This window comes from Pelmatolapia mariae, linkage group LG6 (assembly GCF_036321145.2).
Source record: "Pelmatolapia mariae isolate MD_Pm_ZW linkage group LG6, Pm_UMD_F_2, whole genome shotgun sequence".
Lineage (NCBI taxonomy): Eukaryota > Metazoa > Chordata > Actinopteri > Cichliformes > Cichlidae > Pelmatolapia > Pelmatolapia mariae.
The window spans coordinates 44,715,945-44,743,129 of NC_086232.1; the positions used below are offsets into that span (position 1 = coordinate 44,715,945).

General features: G+C 40.6%; 1 protein-coding gene across 1 annotated transcript in view; it reads right to left on the minus strand.

The window, feature by feature from the left end:
• Window positions 1-2,804: 2,804 nt before the first annotated feature.
• Window positions 2,805-27,185, minus strand: part of LOC134628794 (VIP peptides-like) — a 36,652-nt gene continuing 12,271 nt past the window's right edge. The window contains exons 3-6 of the mRNA XM_063475559.1: window positions 26,861-26,965; window positions 24,098-24,229; window positions 3,355-3,448; window positions 2,805-3,152 (exon numbers count right to left, since the gene is read on the minus strand). Coding sequence (XP_063331629.1) covers window positions 3,144-3,152; window positions 3,355-3,448; window positions 24,098-24,229; window positions 26,861-26,965 — 340 coding nt within the window. The 3' untranslated portion in view covers window positions 2,805-3,143. The remainder of the gene's footprint in view (window positions 3,153-3,354; window positions 3,449-24,097; window positions 24,230-26,860; window positions 26,966-27,185) is intronic.

Consider the following 27,185-nt stretch of genomic DNA (forward strand, 5'->3'; position numbering starts at 1 on the left):
CACCAAACCATATGTGTTGTTGCCATCAGTACTGCACACTTTGTTGATGTTACTGATCAAATTTGGACTTTGTGCTTGTTGTTTTTTTGTGTTATTGATGTGTGGACATACTGCAAATCAATTTCCCATTGGGGACAATAAAGTTACCATTGACTATTGATGACCTAGATGACTGAGAACCTTCACATATATATAGCACAGTCACCAGCGCTCCACCCAGGGGCCCCTCAGTGCTGCAGATCTGGCTTCTGTGGACTGCGTCAGCCACCTTCTCCTCCAAATAACTGGATCGGTTCCCCAGAGGTGCTTCTTTGTGACACAAACCAGCTGCTGCTCCCATCTCTCTGTGCAGTCACTGTTTGTCATTGATGGGTCTTGCTTGTCAACTCTGGGTCTCTAACTTCTTTCGTTGTTTTTTTTTTCTTCCTGGTCCTGATAGTTAGGGCTGGATCAGGTGACCCTGAATCCTCCCTTGGTTATGCTACAATAAGTGTAGGCTGCTGGGGGATTCCCATGATGCACTGGGTGTTTCTTCTTCATTCACTATGTTAATAGACCTCTCTGCATTGAATAGTTAGTTATTATTAATCTTAGAAATATGGTATCTAACCAGATTCTTACTCTGGATGGCATTACAATGGCCTCCAGTAACACTGTGAGGAACCTTGGAGTCATTTTTGGACCAGGACATGTCCTTCAACGCACATATTAAACAAATATGTAAGACTGCTTTCTTCCATTTGTGCAACATCTCTAAAGTTAGAAATATCCTGTCTCAGAGTGATGCTGAAAAACTAGTTCATGCATTTATTACTTCCAGGCTGGACTACTGTAATTCATTATTATCAGGAAGTCCTAAAAACTCCCTGAAAAGCCTTCAGTTAATCCAAAATGCTGCAGCAAGAGTCCTGACAGGGACTAGAAAGAGAGAGCAGATTTCTCCTGTATTGGCTTCCCTTCATTGGCTTCCTGTTAAATCCAGAATTCAAAATCCTGCTCCTCACATACAAGGTCTTAAATAATCAGGCCCCATCTCATCTTAATGACCTTGTAGTACCATATCACCCTATTAGAGCACTTGGCTCTCACACGGCAGGCTTACTTGTTGTTCCTAGAGTATTTAAAAGTAGAATGGGAGGCAGAGCCTTCAGTTTTCAGGCCCCTCTTCTGTGGAACCAGCTTCCAGTTTGGATTCAGGAGACAGACACTATCTCTACTTTTAAGATTAGGCTTCAAACTTTCCTTTTTGCTAAAGCATATAGTTAGGGCTGGACCAGGTGACCCTGAATCCTCCCTTAGTTATGCTGCAATAAGTGTAGGCTGCCGGGGGATGTAATCGATTACAACCTGACTCTCTGCAGCTGCTTTTTAAGTCACTTTAAATCCATTTAGAGCCTTAAAGTCATTTCAGCCTCAACCTCACTCTGAGCTGATAATCAGTCACTGATGGAATTGCTGTCAGTTCAATTCATCTCAACCCACCGAACAGGTTAAATTCACAGAGCATGTTACCACGGTAATCGTCCCAGAGTTGAGGTCAACTCTGTTTGCAGAGGATAAAAGGATCACTTTTATCTCAGGATTGACAAAGTCAGAGTTTTAGCTGAAATTGTCTGTAAAAACATGGTGACGCCAAAACAAAAATATCAGTAGAAACATGAGGCAGAGACAGAATAATAAGGAAATCCCAACAGAGATCCAGGACGTTGGAGCTTTAAACAGCAGAAAAGAAGACAAACTCAGATATAAATGCAGGCTGTGCTGCATCACAGGCTTTCTGCTCCTTCCATAAAAATGAGATTTCTGTCGCTGTGGACTCGAGCCCTGCCAGCTCCACCTCACTACTGGAAGACCAAAGGTTCAGGCTTTTCCTTTAATTTGGCACCAGCCAGTACATTAATGAAAAAAGATGAAGTTCAGAAAAATCTGCAGAAAGTCTAAATGAAGCATTTCTCTGACAGGAAACAAACCAGCTGAAGGGCTTTACCTCGAGTGTAGCCAGATGTTCTGTCACTGATTCCTGGATGTATTGATAACGTTCAACCGATTTTTCCTTGTCAGCCGCTTTTTCTTCCTGCTGTGTGAACCAGTAAAACCCACCTTTTATCTCACTTTGCTCCGTTTTTGTCTGTTTTTCTCGTCTGTAGCTTTGGTCTCCAGTCTGTTGTGAAATCTTTCTTCCTCTTTTTGTCACGTTTTTTCAAATCCTCTTTTCTTTCTCTTCTCCTTCATTCATTTGTCTCTCCTTTTTCTGCACCTTCAGCAGAATCACTTCTTCAGAGCCCATTGACCTTTAACCTCTGATATCAGTCAGTGCAATGGACTTTGTTTCTGTGCAAATAATGGAAACATGATAACGGAGCAGTACAACAGCACAGATAACGAGGAAATATCTGAGTCATTACTGATGTTGAATTTTCTTTTCTTCCCTGAACCAAGAAGCAAGTTCAACATAGCCGAGATTTCTTTCCCTAACTGGCTTCTGTAACACCATCAGACGGGGGTCGTCATAAATCAACCCAGAATTTATTTAATTCAACTGCGAGCGTGTTCGCGTAAACGAGGACAAGTCTACAACATGTGACTTATCACAAACGTGGACGGGATAGTCAAGCCACGGATTTCACAAAGCAAGATGAAACTGTGACATCGGAAAAATCTGAAGATCTTAATCATGGAGTTCAGAGCAGAACTGCAGATTATTGTTTGATTGTTCTCCAAAATACAAGGAAAAAATAAATACTTCATAGTATACAGAAGAATATTTTTAATCACATTATTAATAATAAATATAAACACCAACACCAGATGAATTAAATATCTCATCCTGTCGAATAAAATGCAGGTTCAAACTGTTTTGTTTTTATTTATTCCAGACTTCAGGTGATAATGAAACTTTACTCGATCAATAATTAACAGGGTCAGTCATTAATGACAGGATGAAGCTCCACCCTAAACACAAATGACCCACTGACATTTTTTAGCACATCATGTAGAACACAAATAATTAATCATCACACCAACATCAACACATCTGGGTCAATTAAAAAACAAAACAAAACACAGAAAACATCCAGGAAAGAATGAAAGAAAACATGGCCGACAAGCTGAAGACACAACGTCCTGTTTCAGGACTGCAAACATCACAGATCCTAAAATGAACAAGATAAACCGGTAAATAAATGAGAGACAAAAGAAACAATAAGTTTGAGATTTGTTTCAAAGTTAAATTTCACTCTCATTGTAAATAAAAATGGGACAGCGCCGTTTTGAATTAGTGAAAGAAAACTTTTGGCATCATTTCATGTGGTCAGCTGTTTGTCTGTCACGTGTATAAACATCCAGATGACCTACCAGAGTCAGCTGACTGATGATGTCATGAAATAAGGAGCCTTCATTGGTCAGAGATGAAGAAATATCTGGAGCGATCAGGGTCACATCGTCCACACTGCAGAAAAAACGTCTTTAGAATCCAGAAAGAAATTTAAATAAAGAACAAGTGAAGTTCCTTAGATAGCATGTAAGAGTTTTTGAGATATTTGATACGATTTAGTTTCATCGCTTTATTCAGTCATCAAATGACCTTTGAAAAACCATTCAGTTCACAGAAAACAGACCACAAGGCTGAGATGGAAAATTTAATTAAAAAGGAAGTGAGATCATTTAAAAAAAAGGTGTTACTACTGAAGAACTTACAAAATAAACAAGCGTGAAACCTGGAACAAATCAAACGAAATCTAAAAATCTTAAAGAAAAACAAACTGCGAGGGAGGAAAGTGTCACGATCCTGGGTCTCTGACCCAACGTTTTCAGGTTACGTTCTTAAGTTATTCCTTTATTATGTTGAGTAATTGGATTATCTTTTGGTTGCCTTTAGTTTATTTATGTTTCACTTAGGTCTTCTGTGTTAGTCTGTCATGTTTCTTGTCTTCTTGTCCATGTTGTGAAGTTGTATTGTCATGTCTGCTTTCCATTCTGTTTCCTGTTTTATTTTGAAGGTCTGTCCTATGTCAGTGTAGTCAGCTTTGCTTCTTTTGTCTCGTTATGTCAGATTGGTGTCAGCTGTTTCTCCATGTGTTTCCACTTCCCCTAATCACCCTTGTGTGTATTTAGTGTTTCTGTTCATTCTTTGTCAGGTCGTCTGTTGTTCACATCATGTTTCTAAGTTTCATGCCCAGGTTTTGCATGTTGTTTGTTTTGTTCACGCAGTTCAGGTTAATGTTTTTGTTAATTTTCAAGTTTTCTTCCACATTCTTTGTGTCTGCATTTTGGGTGCTCTTCGCAAATTCATGCAGTGCGCTGCCGCATACTGTGACAGAACGACCTGACCATGTGGGACCCAGCAGACATTCATTTCACAGACTTTTTTGAGTTTAGTGTCCACGTTGCACAGCTCCATGGATTTTGGATTATCTGCACAAGGGCAGGAGGTGGAGAAGGAATCTATTTGGGCCCAGCTGGGTCGGATTATTGCTGCCAACCCGCTTTTTGTGGAGCATTTATCATTGCACCGCAAGGACTTTGTTTTGGCAACAACTGGAGGAGTTTCACATTCACCACCAAAGCAGCAGCCCCCAGCATGCAGACTGAATCACTCCAGCCCCTCTGTGACGCAGCTCTCCGTTCGGCAGCTACGGGAGTAAAAGTTGGAGTGTTCAGTCTCCCGCCTGTCTCTGTGTCCGTGTCACTACCGCAGCAGACACGTGCTGCTTTTTCCTTGCCGCAACCGGTGGCTGCTTCCAGCGCCACATTCACCTTAACCATAGCGGCTCCAGCCCTCCACAACCAGGTGGAAGTGGGGTCCAGGGGCTTTGTTGCCAGTACAACAGCAAAACTACTTAGAGAGATTGGGATCAGAGGACAGGCGCAACGGCAGGCTCTAAGAGAACTAGCTAACACTGCTGAGAGGACCAGTCACTGGCTATGGCTAAAAAGGGCTGACATCACTTGGGCAGCTACGGCAGTCAACTAACCGCGAGAGAAAAGAAAATATTCTGCTCTTCTTCCCTTTTCTGGGAGGCAGTGGGGAGTTAGTGTCCAGCCCGATCTGGCGGGGAGGTGTGGGAAGCCAGATCGGGCGCCCCCCCCCTTCCGGCTCTCCTTTCTGCTCTCTCCTATCTTGTCCCTTTTGCAGTGAATAGATGGGAGAGGATAGACTGTGGAAATCTAAACAGAAGAAAGAAGAGAAATAACAATTAAACCAGTGACACACTCCAGGGCCTGATCAACCCTGGCAGGGCCTCCTTGGATGAGGGTGTCTAGTGATAATGGCCGAAACACCTGATGAATCCAAGGTCCACTACTGACAATGTGTCCAAATTTAATATGATAATCTAGATCAGATCTCTAATCCCTAAACCTAACCAAGAAGAAAAAAAAAAGGCAGATTAGCTTGTGATAAAAGACTCAAAGTTGAGGCACACAACGAGGCGTCTTGAGGCGCTCTTCAAGAGAGTGGTCTCAGTGGAGTGCTGCTTTTGAAAGCCAGACTAAAAAATCTGTCATTTGCATTTTAAAGATCTGAGCTTACTTCCGTTTTTTCAACTTAATTCAATTTTATTTACACAGCGCCAAATCACAACAGTTGCCTCAAGGTGCTTTGTATTGTAAGGTAGACCCTACAGTAACAATAATAATAATGGATTGCATTTATATAGCGCTTTTCGGGACCCTCAAAGCGCAATTCCACTATTCATTCACTCTCACATTCACACACTGGTGAAGGCAAGCTACAGTTGTAGCCACAGCTGCCCTGGGGCAGACTGACAGAAGCGAGGCTGCCATATCGCGCCATCGGCCCCTCTGGCCAACACCAGTAGGTGGTAGGTGAAGTGTCTTGCCCAAGGACACAACGACCAGGACTGTCCCGGCTCGGACAGTTCGAACTGCCAACTCTTGAGCCACGATCGCCCTGTGTAATACAGGCGATACAGTAATACATACAGGAAAAAACGCAACACTCATGTGACCCCCTGTGAGCAAGCACTTTGGCGACAGCGGGAAGGAAAAACTCCCTTTTAACAGGAAGAAACCTCCAGCAGAACCAGGCTCAGGGAGGGGCGGGGCCATCTGCTGCGACCGGTTGGGGTGAAGTGAGAACGACAGGGCATTTTTTTACAATGTGTTCTTATAATATTCCAACAACCCATACGGTAAAAAAATACATTTTTCCTGGCCAAAATATATTTCAAATATATGGTAAATATATTTTGTATTTGTGATGCTCCAAAAAATATATTTTTGAAATTGAAAATATATTTCTTTCAAACCAAAATACATTTCAAAACATATTTTAGGGTGAAGAAAATACATTTCCAACCTTTATTTAAAATGTATTTAGTGCAATAATGATGATAATGATAATAATACTAAAAGTAACATGTTTTATGCACATCTGCAAAAAACAGTTGGATTCAAACAAAACAGAGTCAAAGGTCTATCACGAATTAGGTTGTTTATTCATTTGCTTACAGTATTTCACATCACACAATATCTCACTATAATGTAGCGTTCATTGACTTTGAAATTATCTGTCAGTGATACAGTAAACAAGATACAACAACTGCTATGTACACTTTAGTTTTTGACAATATATACAATATAGTACTTAAAGGAACACACTCCACTTTTTTTGGAAATAGGCTCATTCTCCATCTCCCTCAGAGTTAAAAATGCAGCGTCTTCTTTCTAGATCCATACGTTAATAGGGCTCTGGAGCGGGATCTTACGGGATGGGGCGTAGCCAGGATTTTTGGTCGAGGCGCCATATTAGCAGGCCAAACAAATGCTTGCTGTGTGGCCGGTTGTAATGTTAGATTGCACTACCGGCAAAGGAATAAGCTTGAAAACAGGCTCTCTTTTCATTGTTTCCTCACCTGGAAGCATCATGAGGGAGCTTATGTGTTGGATGTTACCAAAAGAAGGCGTCTAGCCTGGATAGCAGCTGCAAGGCGAGCTGATATTCAGTTCTCTACCATCCCCAGATATCTGTTGGTGTGCTTCAGTATTTTCATTCAGGTAAGTTCTAAATAAGTTCATGTTACTCTTTATAGCCTGTTAGTTTTATTTTCAATGTGCTCTGAGATCATAGCACAAACTTAGAACAAACATGCAGAACTACCTTCTATTTATAGAGTTGCTAATTATTTGGCATTATTGCAGCAAACCAGCCTATGAAATGAATGAAACAAATCCTGACTGGGTTCCAACGCTACACATGGGGCACTACGAAATCCCTGCTTCAAACTACATGCTACATACCACCATGCCAATCAGATTACTTCTTCCATGTGTGGGTAAAAAGGTGACCCTCCTGGATAAGATGGCAAAGGTTTGCTGCGTTTTGGTGAACATGTGCCCCAGTGTGGTAGTAAAACCAGGGAAAAATGCTCCTGTTAAATGCTCTTAAGTCTTGTGCTGTTTATGTAGTGATAAGTTTTCAAAAGAGACAGTAAATTACAGAATGCTAGTAGTGGGTGGTATTATTTAAATGCTGTCATGATTTTATGTGAACATTTTGTCATTTGTAAACTATACATAACATTGATTCTACATTGTAACTGATTTGATGTTCTACAAAGTGCTTTTAATTATTTTATATAATATAATTGTTTCTTTATTCAACTTTTGAACAGTGGTACTTAGTAAGTACATATTCAGTAAATGCAAAGTATTTACATGGCCCCCTAAATTAAAACATTATGGGTTATTCAGAACAGAACTATGCTTGGAAAAATATTGTCCCATCAGTTGATCCAACTCCTCCACAGTAGCAGGTGGAACTTTTATTTTTTGAGGACGGCTTCTTTTACCTGTCACAACGAATGGTCTGTTTATGTTTTGATCAAGAACCTTTTTTTGGGCAGCTGAAGAGGAGAAGTCTATCTTATGGCCAACCACTGACTGTATCTTGGTCATATTACCAGGCAAAACCCAGTATGCAGGTTCATCTGTAAAAGTCCTTGTGCCACAGATCCGCACTGTTGCTTCTACATTAAACAGAAGAGCAGCGACATGGCTGCAGGTCTCCATGACTCCGGCCATACAGGTGCAGTGGGCAGCTTCAACCTTCCCTGTGATACTCACAATGACCTGTGGCTGCAATGCTGCAATTCAGTCTTTAAGAGTGCAGTACCTGAAACACACACAGACGAAGTTCATTTAAAGACAAGAACTTTAATAAGCCAAGGCCGACACAAATGTTTTTTATCTACTTTCAAATCCATTTATCATAAATGTAACAAATAAAGTGTTTTTATGTATCCATCTATAGAACGCTGCATGTTAAATTCTAAATCTGCCTGTTTCTTTTTAGAAACCTATCAGCAAAAAATGAACCTAAAGTATGTAATGCAAGGATGTAATCACTTTCAAGAGGGAGAAAACATAATGTTCGACTTTAAGTGATAATTATGGACAGCTAATATGATAAGGAGATTCTGCAGGTCATTAATCAATGTATAAAACTAAAACAGAATGTATTTTTAGTGACACAGAACACAAACAAGGAAGCAAGATGTGTAATTAGGATTATTTATAATAAATATGAATTAATTAGGGCAATTTCTTTAACCATAAAGAATAACTAAATCCTTCAGGACAATGTCACATCAATGCACTGAACTCACTATGTTATCCCTCTAACAGAGCCTCCACATGTTCTCACTGTAATTTCCCCTCATGAATGAATTTATGCTTGCACTAATTTGAATGTTCGGGCGGAATCAAACGCATTTTACTCGCAGTACTCAAACTGACTTACCTTTGCTTGAATGACGGCGTACTCACAACGTGGAGGCTTAAAAATAGCCAAATCTTGTACCCAGTCCTTGGTGAATAAGATGTGCGCCTCCAGAGATTTATAATTGCGAAATTGGTGCGCCGTGTATGCGCTGACTCCACAGACAAGGTACGAGAGTAGATCATGCTAAGTCAATAGCGGTTTGGTCTTCAGGGTTTCTACTCCACGGCTGTATTTCATACGGGTCCACATTTCAACAATCAAGTACCGTCTCTTTGCATCTGGACACAATCTGTCTCTATACTGTCATTTTCTTTTCAGCTACGTTTCAGAATGGTTCGTAGCAATCTTGTTTTGATTCGTGGCCTGCCAAGATGGTGCTGCGCTCCCACAATGCATTGCGACGTTACGTCAACTCCAAAGCCCTTTGCGTGCAGGAGAGTATGCGCATGCGCATTGCCATGGTGGTTTAAAAAATAAAGATATAATGAAAAGTAATTAATAAAAATTAAATATTTAAACATTCCCACAAATGTGCAATGAACGTGCAAAAACTCTCTTTATTACTTGTTGCTGTTTCTTTCTTTCTTTCTTTTTTTTTTTGAAAAATAACGACGTCTCTGAGGCGCGAATTCCGACAGTGAGAGGAACGGCCGGATACAGGAGACGGGAAGAAACAAGCCGATTATGTTCGCGTTAATTAAGTGTTTGGAAGATGTAAAATTCTCAATTCTGCCAACTGAACATATACGAGATTTTAATGAGGATGAATAATTAGCCGGCATGGAGGAAACGGACCTTTATTTGGTGGAGTGGTGACAAGAAGCCAAAAGGCGGGTGGCCGGTCTATGAAGCCTCCATCATCAAGCTAGCAGGTGCCTTTTCTCATATAATATTACTTTATTCTCGCTTATTTGGCACGGAAGCGTAGAGCTGCCACCCAGGCAAAAGAGAAATATAAGTATATCACGTTATAACGTGAAAAGTATATCGTGCTAACAATATACTATCATGTTAGTACAATATACTTTTCATGTTTGAACAACATGTTTGAACAACATTGTACAAACAATGTACATAATTATCACGTCCGTACAATATTGTGCGAACGTGGTAATTATGTGTATTGTAATAACGTGATATTATATTATACAAACATGAAAAGCATAATGTTAGAACAATAAACATTTCATGTTATAACGTGATATAGCTCTATTTTTCTTTTGCCTGGGTGGCAGCTCCACGCTTCCATAATTTGGTAATCAAAATATGTAACTTAATTAATTATATTGTGACGTACTTTTGCCTTTTCTTATTATTCTACCTTCTCAGAAAGGGATAAAATTACAAATAAAACTGTTTACACTTGTTATATACAATAACTATCAAAACCTATTCACATTTAATTTGGCTTTCACAGAAATCCCACCTCTCCTTCTGGCTACAGAGTACTTACCAAGGTTAGAAACAAAGCACAGTTATGCTTTATGTTCGCTAATTTATGTTCGCTAATTACAATGTTCCACATTTCCTTGCTTTTTAAGTCATTTTTAGGCTTTTTAGAGTTTTTGTTTTTTGTTTTTTAGCAGTAATGTTTCTGCCTATTTATTTCAGCCCATGAAATCGAATGCAGATCTTCCTGATGTGAGATTTACATAAATGTAAGTAATTTTGTTTGTCATTGTCATTAATGTTGTTGCTGTTGTTGTTTTTGTGCAGTTTGCAATCATATAAACCTAGCAAGCATCAGTCAGCACAGTGACTAATCTAAACAGATTCTTGCTTTATTCACATATATTATATGTAATTATTTATACCTGCACATTGTACCTGGGGTTGCAGCCACTTGGCCCCACCCCATTGTTGTGACAGCCCTGATTGTACTTATACACTGCATCTGCCACATTAATGTATTTTTAAGTGACTTGTTTGTAATACATGAATTTGTTTCTTACAGATGTCAAAGTCTCAACCTCATGCTGCCCTCCCCCATCCTCCTAAAGTAAGTATTTGTTGTTGTAGTTTTTTATGCAGTGTCTGTGTCACATGCTAATCATAATTATTGAAATAACTGTTTTCTAACAGATTTTCCAAAACACTAGTTATGTTTGTTGTCATTCAGACCAATACTACTGCTTAGACATTGCTTAGTGGTCATGCATGTTTGACAAGCTTGTTATGATACCAAAACAGTAGGCCTATCACAATAATCGATATATCGACTTAACACACAATACATGTACATGACCTCAATAATTGTTGATGATGCAAATTATCTGTCATTATATTTACAAAAATAAAATATAATAATAACAACACAATAACATTAAATAACATTGTTTTCTATTTGTTAGAAAAATTACTATTTATTCAAGTTTTTATGGTATCTAATATTTTGATACCTAATTTCCATGATCTAAATATTTTAAGAATTACATGTTGGTTTGTCAATTGAAAGTGTGTAGATCTTGCATTATTATGGTTTTATATTATGATTATACATTCAAAGACATAAAATGGTCTTAAAATGACAATGACATAACTTGTCGCAATTGTTTATGGGGCAATATACCGACCAACAAAAAGTTGTTATCGTAACAGGCCTTCAAAACAGACGGTTTTATGATTGATAAATTCAAAAAATAAATACATTCAATTTCTCTGAGATTCTCTAATATTCAGTTACAGTTCACAACACAGCTACCTGTACATGCAGTATTATACTGTAAATTTAAATCTCTGCATTTAGCATCCCACTAGAAGAGTCACAGTTACTGCCTCTTTTTTTTCTTTTTTCTTTTTTATAAATACCTGTACTATTACTAACACATTTACTGTTTTACTTTTAGCCTGTGGATACAAATGCAGATTTCCTTAATGTAAGTTGTGCATTTTAATTACATCATGTTATTTTTATTATTATTTATTTATTTTATTTTACATTCAAATATGATTGCTAGTAGGTAAAGAATAGTTCACCTATAATTGATATTCCCAATTAATTTCTCACCTCTGATTGAATGCCTTTGTTTGTTTGCCTTTTTTGACTATAACAAAACATTTTTGCAGGATATATATGGTGAATTTATATGCATAGATACAGTCGTAGTGCTTGACACATGCACAGAGCAGTAGATGTACTAAAAAGGAAATAATTACAATCATGATGTTGATTGCTGATGTCAGTATATATATTTTAGAGGAATGTTTTGTTTTTCACCCAAAATGAACTATATTGCTTCAGAAGAGATTTATTACCCTACCTGACTCTTATATATTGTTCTGTTTTTTGTTTGTTTTTGTTATTTTCAGGTTCAATGGTGCGTGTTCTTCTAATGGCCGTCTTCCCACTGGAGGTTTTGATCCACAGCAATTTAAAAGGTAAACAGCTTTGAAAGTCAGTTCAAATGGTTAGCTAATAGTATTCTAAAAAGCCTACAACTCTGTCACCAGTTTCTTTACCAAAAAGTACCCATAAAAGTATCTCTCAATAGCATATCATTGTAGTTCAAATGTTTAGTGGTACAAATATCAGATTTTTGGAAATCTAAAACTAGTCAAACACTCAAATATTCATGCTTTTTATAGGAGGACAAAGCAAAATTGACATGGGCGCAGAGTGAAGAACTGCCCTTCATAAGGACACTATGACAGCCATATATAGTAAGTGAAGACTTTCTGTGTATCTAAAATTGCATACAGCACAAGTAACTTATTTTGCAACCATTAAAATAGGTTGCAAAGTAAGTTACCAATACAAATAGGTGATGATGCATTGTAGTGGTTGGTCTCAGACAAAGAAGGTCAACAGATTTATAAATGCTGGAGTGTAAGGAGAGACGACCAAAAGGGGTGTTAGCATTACTGTAATGTGAACTGGATAGACTTTCCATCTAGGAAAAAAAAGGGGTAAAATTATGCATAAAATATATCTGTATTAATATCTGTATCTATATAAACAGAAATATATGTTTGCTAAATGAAGCTAGCTAACATAAATCCTATTTTTATTTTAACTCTGATAAAAGTAATAGAACTGTGACTTTTGTTTGTTACAGTGGCGGTAAGGAAGAGGTTTCCCAATGTGTCCAGAAGGGCTTTGAGGATTGCAGTGAAAGCTGAGGGAACTGAGACTTCTGGAAAAGGAAAAGAAATTACATTTTAAGTATGTTGACTTATGTTCATACAATCACACACACATATACACACACATATGTAAATATATTTTAAAATATATTTTAGCACATATATTTTTTGGCCATTTTTTGTATATTTTGAAATATATTTCAAAATGTATTTTAAAATATATTTTTTTACCGTATGGGAAATGACAATTTTAAAATATGGCAATACAGTGGAACCCCGACTTACGAAATTAATTTGTTCCCGAGGGTCTTTTGTAAGTCGAAGCACCCATCGCGCCTTTTGAGTGAATGATAGGCTATAAGCTAATTGCTAACTGCAACAACAATACGTCGTTCAAGTGGAACAGCGAAGCGCAAGTACGAAAGCCAAGGGGTTGTCACATGATTCGGAAGGCATTGTGGGCATTCTGTGCTCAGCCAATTGGAGCCAGTGGATTTCGTAACACGGGCATTTTGCCGTAACACGGGCAGAAATATTGCTGTTAAGTGCCTTCGTAACTTGAATTTTTCGTTAAATGGGGCCTTCGTAAGTCAGGGTTCCACTGTATTTAATGATAGAGCTGGCATCAAGGTTTTTGCTTCTGTACTACAAGAGTTACCTCAGCGTGTTTAAAATAGGCTTCAGTGTTACGGTCCTGGGTCTTTGACGCAGTGTGTTTTGTGACTTTTGGACCTTGTTTACTTGTTACTGTAGTGATCAGTGTTTTGTAGTCTTTATTTGGTATAGTTTCATTTCCTTGTGCTTCCTAGTTTAATCCTTTCTATTTCTAGTTCTTAGTTAATTGTTTATTTAGTCTGCTCTCTTTCGTGTCTTGGTGTTGTCTGTGTGTTCTCTCCAGCCCGTCATGTCTTCCTTGCTCATTCCTATTGTTTCGCTGTCCCTCGCGCTGTGTCTCTGTGTTTGGTTTCTTTTTTATTTTGGTAGTTTAGGTCTCACGTGCATTGTGTTCAGTTTTGTTTTCCATGTCTCATTATGTGTGATTTGTTCCTCCTTTCTTCCAATCTGTTATCATATGTGTGAATTTAAGTCCTCACTGTCCCTCTGCATATTGTTGCGTTCCCATTTTTTGTGTTTCCCTGTGTGCCTTGCTTCCCTTGATACTCCTAGTTTCCCCTTTTTGTATTCTTGTATTCTTATGTTTAAGAGTGTTTTTGTTACAACAATAAAGCTGCCTCCTTTAGTTAGCCCTTTGAGTCCTGTGTTAGGGTCCTACCTCTGCCTGCCACACAGCACACTGTGTCACTCAGTGTGCTGTTACTGATACACAACAATGTAGGACCGATGGTGTTGAGAGTCCCAGACAGGACAGGAGGAGGTAATTTCTCTAAAAGCATGATGAGGGTTTCATTTTGCCTATTGCTGAAGTTAAGTCAAAACAGTTAACAAGGAGCGCAGTGTTACCATCAGAAAAGAAGAAAAAAACAACAACTTGGAAGTAGCAGAATCGTTAAAAACTTGCCCACTCTTTGTGAACTGCAAATTTTAACCCTTTGCTGACCTGTAAGGTTGGCTTTTCAAAGGTGGGCAAATCTTCCTCTATCACTTCTCGGCAGGATTAATATTATAAAAATGAATATATCACACTGTTTCTACCTCAATCCTTCTTCAAATCTGTGAATCGAATGATTTCATCATTCATATGGGCAAATAAGACCCCCAGGATTAGTATGACCTCACTACAACAGTGTAAGCTCAGTGGGGGTCTTGCTCTGCCCAACTTGATGTTTTAGTATTGGACAGCCAACATTCAAAAGTATGCCTATTGGCTGAATAATCCTCAAGCTACTTGGTGTTGCCTTGAGGCTCAATCATGTTTCTCTTCCTCACTCTCAGGACTATTATTTTCGTCCCTTCCTGTTTACAATTTACAGTCAACCCTGTTTTAATTGCCTCTCTGAAAATATGGTATCAATTCCGGCGTCACTTCAGTTCAGTCTCTGCTTCTGCTCTGACCCCAGTCTGCAACAACCACCTCTTCCCCCCGTCCCTGGTGGACTCCTCCTTCTGTATATGGGCAAGAAAAGGTATCAAATGTTTTTGACTTTTTTAAAGATAACGCTTTTCTCAGCTTTAGTGACTTTTGTTCTTTGTATGATTTGCCCTCGTATCATTTGTTCTTCTACTTTCAAATAAGAAACTTTGCATCTTCTATCTTGCCAGAATTTCCAAGTCAGCCTCCCAAGGCTTGATGGGAAGACTTATTCCAATTGAAGCCTCACAGTAAGGCTCTAATATCACAAATATATACTTTAATTATGGCATCGGGCAATTACTCAACCAAAAAAATTGCTTTGAGTTGGGAACAGGAACTGGGTCTTAAGTTTGGGGAAGGTTACTGGGACAAAGTAATCGACAAAATTCATTCCTCAGCCTCATGTGCAAGACTCTCCCTTATTCAGTTTAAGACGGTATACAGATTATACTTCTCAAGGTCTAGACTATTTAAAATATACCCCGACATTCCTGACCTGTGCAACAGATGCAACACCTCCCCCTGTGATTTAACTCATATGTTTTTTGCCTGCCCGACACTTCAATTATACTGGACTTTTTATTTTGAAGTGCTCTCTCATGTTTTGAGCGTTACTCTCAAACCATGCCCACTAGTTGCCATTTTTGGTGTTTCTGAAGGTGCCAGCCTAAACCTTGGTCATAAGCAGCTGGATGTTATCGCTTTCACTTCACTGCTGGCACAACGTAGAATTTTGCTGTCTTGGAAAGCTCCTCACCCTCCAGCCCAATCACGTTGGCTGGAAGATGTTACGTTCTTTTTATAAATGGAGAAAATAAAATTCAGACTCAGAGGAAATGTTAATAATTTCTCACAGATGTGGCAGCCTTTTATCATTTACTTCAATTCATTGAAAACACTTACAACAGACTAATCTTTAGTAGCATGGGGTTTTTTTGTTCTGTTTGGAGGGGGGGGGGGGGGGGGAATGTTTTTTGTTTTCTTCTTTTTTTGGGTTCTCTGTGTATGTTTGTTTTTTTTCCTTTTTCTTCTTTTGTTTTATTTAATTTTTTTTTATTGTTATCATCCAAATTGTAATAGCCTAATCTGTATTGAGGTATGTCTTTGTATCGTTTGGTACTTGTTTTAATAGGCCTGATATGTCAAATTACACGTACAAACTCTACAAATAAAGAGGGGGGAAAAAACTTGCCCACTCTAAATACAAACTTAAGAAAAAGACCCTGAATTATACCAAACATTAAAGAAGTTTCACGGTCCTGGGTCGGTGACCCAGTGTTTTGTTATTATTATTATTGTTCTATAATTTCTTTGCTGTAAATGACTTGTGTTCTGATTTGATGTTTGATTTTCATCATTGTTATCACTGTTAGTGTTTAGGTTTCTTTCTCTGTATTTCTAGCGCTCTAGTTCTCTGCTCTGTGATTCTTAGGTTTTTTCCATGAGTCCCTTTTAGTTCGGTGTCAAGTCTGTGTCTTTGTGAATTGCCTCTTCTTTCCTGTTTTATTTTGATAGTCCCAGTCCTACGTTAGTGTGTCTAGTTTTGCTTCCCCGTATCTCGTTATGTCCGTTATGTCTCCCTCCTGTTTCTCATTCCCTGATTGCTCCTTTGTGTATTTGAGCCCTGTGTTTTTTCCTGCATGTTGCTGGTTCGTCTGTGTTTTCTCCCCGAGTCTCCCCGTGTTCCTCTATGCTTCATGTACCTCCACTCTCCATCTCCTTGTGTTCTGGTTTGTTGTTTAATTCTTAGTTTTTCCCAGTTTAGGTTATTTCTCAGTTCTGTTCTCGCCACCCTCGCCTTTTCTTGTATGTCCCTCTCCACAATAAAGCTCAATCACATCAGCAGTGCCTGCATCTTGGGTCCTCACTCCTAACCCCACACGTCTGCTGTGACACAAAGACTTATAGTCACTGAAACCAACTTCATTTATGTGCAGATGGTCATGGGCAGCGCCATAAGTAAAGACCAAGTCCAAAGTATGTCCAGCAATATGAATAGGCCCAAACAGGTGGAATCTTCATTTGCTCACCAGCATCTCAAATGTCGAGTGTAACAACTAGGGATGGGTATCGTTTAGGTTTTATCCGATACCGGTGCCAAATCGGTACTTTTGGAACAGTGCCGGTGCTAAAACGGTGCTCGAACCGGTGCTTAAAGAATGGAGAACACAAACTTCATCCAAAAACCTCTCATGTTTTTATTTTTAGCAGTCTCTTTTTTTCTGCAAAATGATAAGAACCGTAACAACATATAAACATCATCTGTGCAAAGATTTATGTTTTTAAAGTGAAACAGTGAAAAACTACAGCCCTGTCAATACATGAATATCCAGACGTTGTACAAAAATGTCCAATTTTGGCACACAATTGGACACCATGCCAGTTGAAATTTTTAGGTATTTAAGAGCAGACATTAATTAATTTTATTAACATGCCTAAAAATGCTTTTTTTAGAAATACGTTTTTGAAGAATCAACCATACATTTACATGGTAATGGGCCTTTTCTGCCATGGAGCGCTTAATTGGCCTCTGGCCCTTTAAACTCTGAGGGGCTGTAACTTTGGTTTCTTTTGGTCAATTTGCATGATTGACACCTCTTTTTAATTGTTTGAGCCAATAGAGTCACAGTAATGATGCCACGTTCACGTTACTTCAACCAATCAGACGTTCCAAGGCCAAAACCCACGTGGGCCCAAATTTACTGCATGTGACGTCTGTCCAGTCACGTGTCTATAGGTGGGTCTGAAATGGAGGTTGTTGACAGAAAATGGCTCTGATGCGGCTAGGTAGGCGTGGTAACTGCTGATAACCACATGGCTACCGGCGAAAATAACGGAGGAAATCTGGACGGTAAGCCAATTTCTGTCTTAGCGCATTTGCGCCGCTGTGTGTTTTTGTGGTCTTCTTTTGCGGCTCATTCAGTGAATTTTGGTCAGAGTGTGGTGAAACTTGGTGTGTGGAGTCAGTGATAGCTCTGGAAGATAACCAGCTTTTCTTTAGCCGGTTACATGAAGTCTGGAGAATTTCTGGTTCGCCTTGTTTGTTTAGCGGACTTGTGCGCATTTACATAACTGCTTGTTTAATCATGGCTTGTTTTCGTTGAGTTTGGTGGTTGTAGAAATGGTTTATATGACATTTTAGCTGAGATTCAGAGGTTTCTGTGGATACCACACATGTCTGGACTTATATTTTTCACCCCGTGTTATAACCGATTAAACGTGATCTCCTCCTTTTTGCTCGCGGTACCGGGGGCGTGGGGCTTAAAGCACTTGTTGCAGGCTGCTGGGTTTGCATCTTTTGCTGTGAAGTACAGCCAGACTTTTGACCGCTTCGGCTTGGGCATTTTTAAGCTGTAGTTCTGCTCTAAAAGAACGTACGTACCTGGGCCCGCCTACTATCCTTGTAAATGTAAAATGATTGGCTAGAATCCAAAGTGTATGACATCTCAAGAAAAAAAAAAAGCACCGAAATAAAGCACCGAAATGTGCGCTGCTTTTCGGTCTGGTTACTACCGTTTATGTCAGAACCGGTGCCATAATGGCACCGGATACCGGTACCCATCCCTAGTAACAACCAGTGTTGGGACTAACACGTTATTAAGTAACGCATTACAGTAACTACGTTATTATTGTGGTAACGAGCACGGTAACTAGTTATTATGCCAAAACCAGGAACGCGTTACTCGTTACTGGGATTTAGATAGGCTCGTTATTCGTTACTTCATGTGGTGGATATCGCGGAGCTTCCACAGATTCAGTAACATTAGCAAGTGGTGGAGGCCAGCAGGTGGATGAGGGAAAGGGGAGGCAAGAGGAGAGACCCGAAGTGGTCGCCGGTCCGAGTGTCAGGATAACTGAACTTCAGGTAAGAAGTTATGACCTGCAGTCTATCTGGGTCAGATATAAACCAAGTTTAGGTGCAGTTTATTTTCGTTATGCTGACTTTTCCGTACTGCGTACTAGCTAGCATGACGGAGTTTCTATACAGCTGGGTGGGTGCTATAATGTTACTGATGTTGAACTTTATTTTGTTCATAAGGTTAATTATTAGAGTTTCCAACCATCCCCTAAAAAACGGAATCGTCTCGTATTCAGAGAAAATATTACGTGTTTCGTATTGAGGTGAAAAGAAACACAGTTTGTCCCGGACTTCAGCTACAATGGAAAAAGACACAAAGCTTGGAGTTATTCTGTGTTTACGCTGCACAGCTGCCTCTTCTTCTCTCACTCTCCCCCCCTCTCTCTCCTGTTTCTACTTCAATCATTAATCTGATCAATGATCAGTTGATCGGCTTTCCTCTCTTGTTTGTTTATCGCCCACTTTGCGCCAGAAAGAGGAAACCAGCGGATGTCGCGTTAAACAACAGCAGCACGTTTAAGCTTGATCAGCTGTTGTTAGAATTTATTTAATATTAATTTCTAGTATCAGCTGATGTTTGCTGGAGCCACAGCTGTAAAGCTGCTGGTCATGATATCGTTTGGATATGTGGTGAGAGGGAAACATGAAGATGAAACCAGGAGATGTCCTTACTGAATCATCAGAGCTGAACAGGTGATGGAGAAACAGGTTTACCTTTTAGGTGACATGAATGAGTTGAAGGGAAGTTGTGAACTGTTTCTGAGAGACAAATAACACCAGCATCCTTTTCTACGTAGCTGACAGCTGGTAACTGTGCAGGGGCGAGTCTAGCAAAGTGTTGCCAGGGGGCCAGATAGGGCATTAACAGGGAAAGGGGGGGACAAGGAAATACTTTTCTTTATTATTCTCATTTAAAATGTCTCGCTTTTAAAAAATAATTATCTGAGTCTTACAACAAACAATTGATAGATTGATACATATATACCACCAGAACAGTGTACATCACTGTCACAACAGTGTTTGTTTTCATTCAAAGGCTTTATGATTTTTCCTATAATGGTGGGCCGGTCTCTAGTCAAAATGCCCGTGACGATTTTTTTGTCCCAGTCCAGCTCTGTATGCAGCTCATCTGCAGTCTGGTGTTACCTACATCTTCCTATTCAGAAGGCAGAATTTCCAAGTTCTCAGTACAATCAAAAGCACCACGACTGCAGTTTTTGTGTTGGATGTAAAAAGCAGGCTAGAATCATGGCGGCGGTCAACGACGGTCCAGGCGTGGGATTTCTCTCGTGGAAATATGCACATTATCTTTTCCTTTCTATTGGTAGGTGGCACAGTGCACTTGTGGCAAGTAAGCAAGCTAGAAGACTGGCAATCTGGCTGGGTATCCAGTTACGGAAGCAACACATTAACAAGAGAATTCTGAGTAAAACCAAAGTTACTTTCCCTAGTAACTAGTTACTCTGAAAGTAACGAGTAACTGAAGTAACTGAGTTACTTTTGATAGAAGTAACTAGTAATGTAACTAAGTTACTAATTTAAAGTAACTTACCCAACACTGGTAACAACACACCACGTTTTCAAACAATGCTGTCAGCAACTCTCTGCACTCTTCTCTGTTGTACTGTACTGTACTAATGCTAGTGAATAAGTTCAAGATTTTTAGATCTCAGTCACTCCATGAGTCTTTTACACTCCCTGGAATATTTCTTATATATTTTTTGTTTGAAACTCTTTCCATTTCTAGCCAGAATGTTTATCTTTCCAAATTTAACCGGAAATTTCACAGGGAAACAAACATTTGGTATACCTGATCTCTATGATTAGGTTTATTGTCCTCTTCTGAAGGTCTGAAGTGTACACAAGTCTGAAGGCAAATAGTAAATTTTTCTGCATGCATTTCAAATGTCCTTCCATGTTATTCCACTTATCCGGGGTCAGGTTGCAGGGGCAGCAGCCTAAGCAGAGAAGTCCAGACCTCCATCTCCCTGGCAACCCCCTCCAGTTTGTCCAGGAAACACCAAGGCGTTCCCAGGACACGCTGGAGAGATTCTCTCCAGCGTGTCATGGGTCTGCCCCAGTGGGACAAGCCCAGAATACCTACCCAGAAGGCATCCCTGTTATGGCATCCCTGAACCACCTCACCTGGCTCCTTTCGATATGAAAAAGCAGCGGCTCTAATCTGAGCCCCTCCTGGATGGCTGATGTTATGTCCCTTGGCTATAGAAGGAGCTAACATAAAGTTAAAATAGTGAAGGAGGAGTCAAGATGGTAGCTTTTAAAAGGTTTATCTTCAGCTAGTTGTAAAGGTTGAGTTCAGACTGACAATCAGCTTCAGGGAGAGCCAAGGCCAACATAACAAGCAAAACATCCTTAATACGAAAATAAAAGGAACTTGCCTAACTCCAAAGAAAACAAAATATACAACCAATAACCATAACCTACGTAACAATACATAAACAGGAGAAAACAGGATCACAAAACAAAAGGCATGTAAGCCTGCACAAGTATGGCAGTCCAAATGGCCGGAGGGCCCCGAAACATAGCTGTACAGGCATTATATAGGCCTCTGCTGAGAAGCAATTATGTGGGTTCAGGGAGCAGCACCCAATCAAGAAAGAGGAGGCAGAGCCTAGACAAAACATAAGAGATTATCTAACAAAAGAAAACCTGCATCCTCCTGGGGGATGTAACAGCCGAACTCATCGTATCGCTAAGGGAGAGGCCAACCACCCTTCTGAGAAAGCTAATTTCCGCTGCTTGTATCCACGATCTCGTTATTTCAGTCACTACCCACAGCTCGTGACCACAGGTGAGAGTGGGGACGTAAACTGGCCAGTAAATCGAGATCTTTGCTTTTATGCCCAGCTCTCTCTTCACCACGACAGAGTGGTACAGTGTCCGCATGACTGCAGCCGCAGCACCAATCTGCTCCCTTCTCCTCTCACTCGTGAACAAGATTCTGAGATACTCAAACTTCTCCACCTGGGGCAGTAACTTGTCCCTGACCCAGGGTGTGCACTCCACCCTTTTCCAGCTGAGGACCATATCATCAGACTTGGAGCTGCTGATTCTCATTTCCAGCAGTTCACACTTGGTTGTGAACTGCTCCAGTGCAAGCACAAGGCCACCACCTGATGAAGCCAAGAGAACCACATCATTGGTGAAAAGCAGAAACAAGATTCTGAGACTGCTCAAGTGGAAGATTTCGACCACTTGGCTACGCCTAGAAATTCTGTCCACAAAAATTATGAACAGAATCTGTGACAAAGGTCAGTCCTGGCTGAGTCCAACACCAACCGGAAATGAGTCCAACTTCTATGTGGACCAAGCTGCTGCCATAGTTGGAGCACACAACATCTAGAGCTTTCAGGAACTCAGGGTAAACCTTTTCCACCCCAGCGACCCTGCCACCAAAGAGTTGTTTAAATGCCTCATTGACCTCAAGAGGGGGACGACAGAGACAAGTCGCCCCCCTCTACCCCAGACTGCTTCCTCTACAGAAGACGTGCCAATGGGATTATTTAGGGTCCTCTAAGTATTCCCTCCAGCATCAGGCGAATCAGTCAAAGTCAGCATCGCTCCACCTGCACTATACACAGTGCGGGTAGAGCACAGCTTCTTGAGTCTTCTTGAGTCACCTGATGGTTTGCCAGAAACTCTCGAGGCAGTCTGAAAGTCTTTTTTCATGGCTTCTCTGAACTCCATCCACACCCAAATTTTTGCTTCAGTCATTGCTTGAGCCTCATTCTGCTCGGCCTGTCGGTACCTATTGGCTGCCTCCGACGTCTCATATGCTAACCAAGCCCAATGGGAGTCCTTTTTCATTCTGATAGTTCCTTTTTACCGGCAATGTCCACCATCTGGTTTGGGGGTTACTGCCACGACAGGCACCAACGACCTTGCGGGCACAGCTTAGTGCAGGAACTTCAGCAAAGTCTGAACATGGTCCACTCAGACTCCATGTCCCCAGCCTCCCTCGGGATGCTGTTGAAGCTCTGCTGGAGGGCGATTTAAAGATCTTGTGGACGGGGGGCCTCTGCCAGGCATTCTCAGTACACCCTCACTATATTTTTAAACCTCCCAGGTCTGTCCTGCATCCTCCCCTGCTGCCTGATCCAACTCACCACCAGATGGTGATCAGTGGACAGCTCAGCTCCTCTCTTCACCCAAGAATCCAGAACATATGGCCCCAGATCTGATGATACAATTACAAAATCTATCGTCAAAATGCGGCCTGAGGTGTCCTGGTGCCATGTGAACTTATGGACACCCTTATGTTCGAACGTGGTGTTTGTTATGGACAAACAGTCATTTGCGCAGAAGTCTTGTAACAGAATACCACTCTGGTTCCAATCCCGCCCCTCCAGGACTCACTGTCATTGACCACATGAGTGTTGAATTCTCCCAGTAAAACGACAGAGTCCCCAGGTGGAGCGCCCTCAAGAACCCCACCCAGGGGCTCCAGGAAGGCCGGGTACTCTGAAATGTTATTTGGCACATAGGCGCAGTGATGATCAGGACCCATTCCCCAACCTGAAGGTGCAGGGAATAAACGCTGTCACCCACTGGGAAGAACTCCAGTGGGTGACAGCGGTGGGTGTTACTAAGACACCCACCTCAGCCCGCCGCCTCTCATTCTCATAGTGAGTGAGAAAGGTGACTGTAGAAAAACTCAGTGCATCACCCCCCAGCAGCCTACAGCAGGGCTAACTATATGCTTTAGCAAAAAGGAAAGTTTGAAGCCTGATCTTGAAAGTAGAGATAGTGTCTGTCTCCTGAATCCAAACTGGAAGCTGGTTCCACAGAAGAGGGGCCTGAAAACTGAAGGCTCTGCCTCCCATTCTACTTTTAAATACTCTAGGAACAACAAGTAAGCCTGCAGTGTGAGAGCCAAGTGCTCTAATAGGGTGATATGGTACTACAAGGTCATTAAGATAAGATGGGGCCTGATTATTTAAGACCTTGTATGTGAGGAGCAGGATTTTGAATTCTGGATTTAACAGGAAGCCAATGAAGGGAAGCCAATACAGGAGAAATCTGCTCTCTCTTTCTAGTCCCTGTCAGGACTCTTGCTGCAGCATTTTGGATTAACTGAAGGCTTTTCAGGGAGTTTTTAGGACTTCCTGATAATAATGAATTACAGTAGTCCAGCCTGGAAGTAATAAATGCATGAACTAGTTTTTCAGCATCACTCTGAGACAGGATATTTCTAACTTTAGAGATGTTGCACAAATGGAAGAAAGCAGTCTTACATATTTGTTTAATATGTGCGTTGAAGGACATGTCCTGGTCAAAAATAAAATAAAATAAAATGTGGTCATATGACATTTTCGTATTTGAAATTTTCAGTGTTTCTGTGCTGCATGAGTTGCTCTACCTTCTCTTTCCCTGCAGCACGGAGTTCAAGTATTTCTTGGCCGCCATCTGTTTGCGGAAACGGCTGTAGCTGTCAGTGAAAACGGCATCAGAGTGCCGTTTGGCTGGAAGCAGGTTTTCTGTCAGGTCACCACTATAAGGAGAAACATTCATTTTTAAGAGGATGAGCTAGAAGCCATAAAGTTTAAAATAACCTAAACCTATTATGAAAACATCGTGACTGGAAGATTTTTATCTCCTGCATTTGAAATGCTGTAAATTTGGTAAAAAAAAAGAAAAGAAAAAAAAAGTTGTTATTATTTATGCAAAGGGGCTTCATATCAACATCATTTTAAAAAATCTTTCTTACTCCTTTGTTCAAAGACTGCTTCATTAAACTGTAAAGTGCCTTAAAGCATGAAGAGAAGAACTTTTAACACTAGAACCACCAAGGTGTTCATGTGCACTCATTTTGCCTTTTATACATGCTTTAACTCTGATAATATTGAATCCCATTATCTCATCTTTAGCCTGTACCTAAAACAGGGTTATTCATAACAGACTGAATTTTGGGGAGTGTGAGATAAAATAAAACAAACAAAAAAGCAGTTACAACTATTTGTACCTGGAACCATCGAGGATGTCATTTTGACCATCGGTATGAAATGCTGCTCTCAACAGTCATCATATTCCAATACATATATTTTGACATGAATTCTCCTGTATGAGCAAGAGGTATCTATAGTCATGTGAAAAAGATTTAAGACTCAAAAAACTAAGCAGCACCATGACTGCTTCCACTGGAGTTCAGAAGCTCACTAACTGCAAATAAAATACATTAAAATAGAAATAAAATGACCTGGATCAGAAGCTGCCTGCTACCGCTCCTCAGTAATACTGAGCACTACTAAGTACTAAATGGTAAAAATGGCCTGTATTTATATAGCGCCTTACTAGTCCCTAAGGACCCCAAAGCGCTTTACATATCCAGTCATTCACCCATTCACACACACTGGTGATGGCAAGCTACATCGTAGCCACAGCCACCCTGGGGCGCACTGACAGAGGCGAGGCTGCCGGACACTGGCGCCACCAGGCCCTCTGACCACCACCAGTAGGCAACGGGTGAAGTGTCTTGCCCAAGGACACAACGACCGAGACTGTCCAAGCTGGGGCTCGAACTGGCAGCCTTCCGATTACAAGGCGAACTCCCAACTCTTGAGCCACGATCGCCCCGTACTACTCCCTGGGTGTTTGGTACACAGGGCCTGAGAACAGGAAGGCTGTGCAGAAAGTAATTAACACCACCCAAAAAATTGTTGGCTGCCCCCTGCCACCCCTGGAGGCCATCGCCAGATCCTCCTGTCTCAGGTAAACCAGGGCCATTACAGGTGAGCCCTCGCACCCCGCCCACCACCTGTTTGACCCTCTGCTCTGTGGTTGGCGCCTCAGGTCAGTCAGGTCCCACACCTCCAGACTCACAAACAGCAGTTTGCAGGTCTTGAGCATTTAGACGTCTTAACACAATCTTCCCACAATTTATTTTTATACCAAAACCCTCCCCATAACCTGCACTTCCAGGGATAAATGTGTTTATTAAAAAATCCAAACCTACATGGCCATGTGTGAAAAAGTAGACCCCCACCCCCCCATTCCTAAAGCTGTGGGATTCCAGTGAACTGCACTGAGAGGCATTATCCACTCATGGTGAAAACATGGAACAGTGGTGAACCTTCCCAGGAGCAGCCAGTCGACCCAAAGAGCCCAGTGACAACTCACCCAAAAGGTCACAAAAGACCCCCAGAACAACATCCAATCAACTGCAGGCCTCACTTGCCTCAGTTAAGGTCAGAGTTCATGACTCCACCATAAGAAAGAGACTGAGCAAAAACTGCCTGTTCAGCAAAAAGAACATAAAGGCTCGTCTCAGTTTTGTCAGAAAATATATTGACGATCCCCAAGACTTTTGGGAAAATACTCTGTGGACTGATGAGACAAAAGTTTACAAAAGTGTCCCATTACATCTGGCGTAAACGTAACACAGCATTTCACAAAGGAACATGATGATCCAAAGTCCTCCAATGTCGAATAGAATACAATAAAAATATATTTATCGTTCCTCATTGGAGAAAGTCAGGTGTTCCAGTAGCAAAGTGACAGGACAATGGAGCACGTAGATTTACAAATTTATTTACAGTTATTAAGTTATTAAAAATGTTAAAAAAAAAGATTAAAAACAGAAAAATTGTGGCTGATTTACATTAATTCTGCAAAGATGAGTGGGCCAAAATTCCTTCACAGAGCTGTAAAAGACTCATTACCAGATACTGTAAACTGTTGATTGCAGTTGTTGCTGCTAAGTGCGGCTCAACCAGTTATTAGGTCTTCGGGGACAATCACTTTTTCACACAGTGCCATGATTTTTTTCCTCTCAAAAATAAACACCGTCATTTAGTAACTGCATGTTGCAAATTTGCTTGATCTGAAAGATTTAAGTGTGACCAACATCCAAAGAAAAAGGAAAGGGGCAAACAGTTTTTCACACCACTGTATGTGTCATTATGGTAATCCCAGGCAGGCCATCAAAGCAGGCTAACCCTGATCTATGGATAATAAGCACTAATTTGAAAGTAAATGGGTGTTTATTTGAACTGCTCTAAAACAGTTTTGGAAATGATGCTTCATTCAAATATTAACAAAACAAGTTGAAAACATTTTCATAGGAAAGGAGTCCTGGTGCATTAAGAACATGTGGCTCTTTTCTGAACGATGCAGAGTTTCATACTTGACCCGTTTTTCCATCAGTGACTCCAGATAATCTTTAGCTGTAAGCTGACTCAGCAGTCTGCTGTAACCACTGGTGAACAGTCCATCAGCATGACGTGAAGATCTGCACAAAGAACAGCAGCAACAACTCAGAGACACAACTCCATTTCATTCACTTATCCAGAGTTTAAAAGACGTGAAATTTGCACAGCATTATGCTTTTTGCATTTTTATGAATGTTACTGGCACTATAAACTGTAAGGACTGTAATCATGAGTGTGTAAAACGCCATAAGACACCAACAATCACAAATGGGAAGAAATTTCCTGTGGATTTTCCAGGAA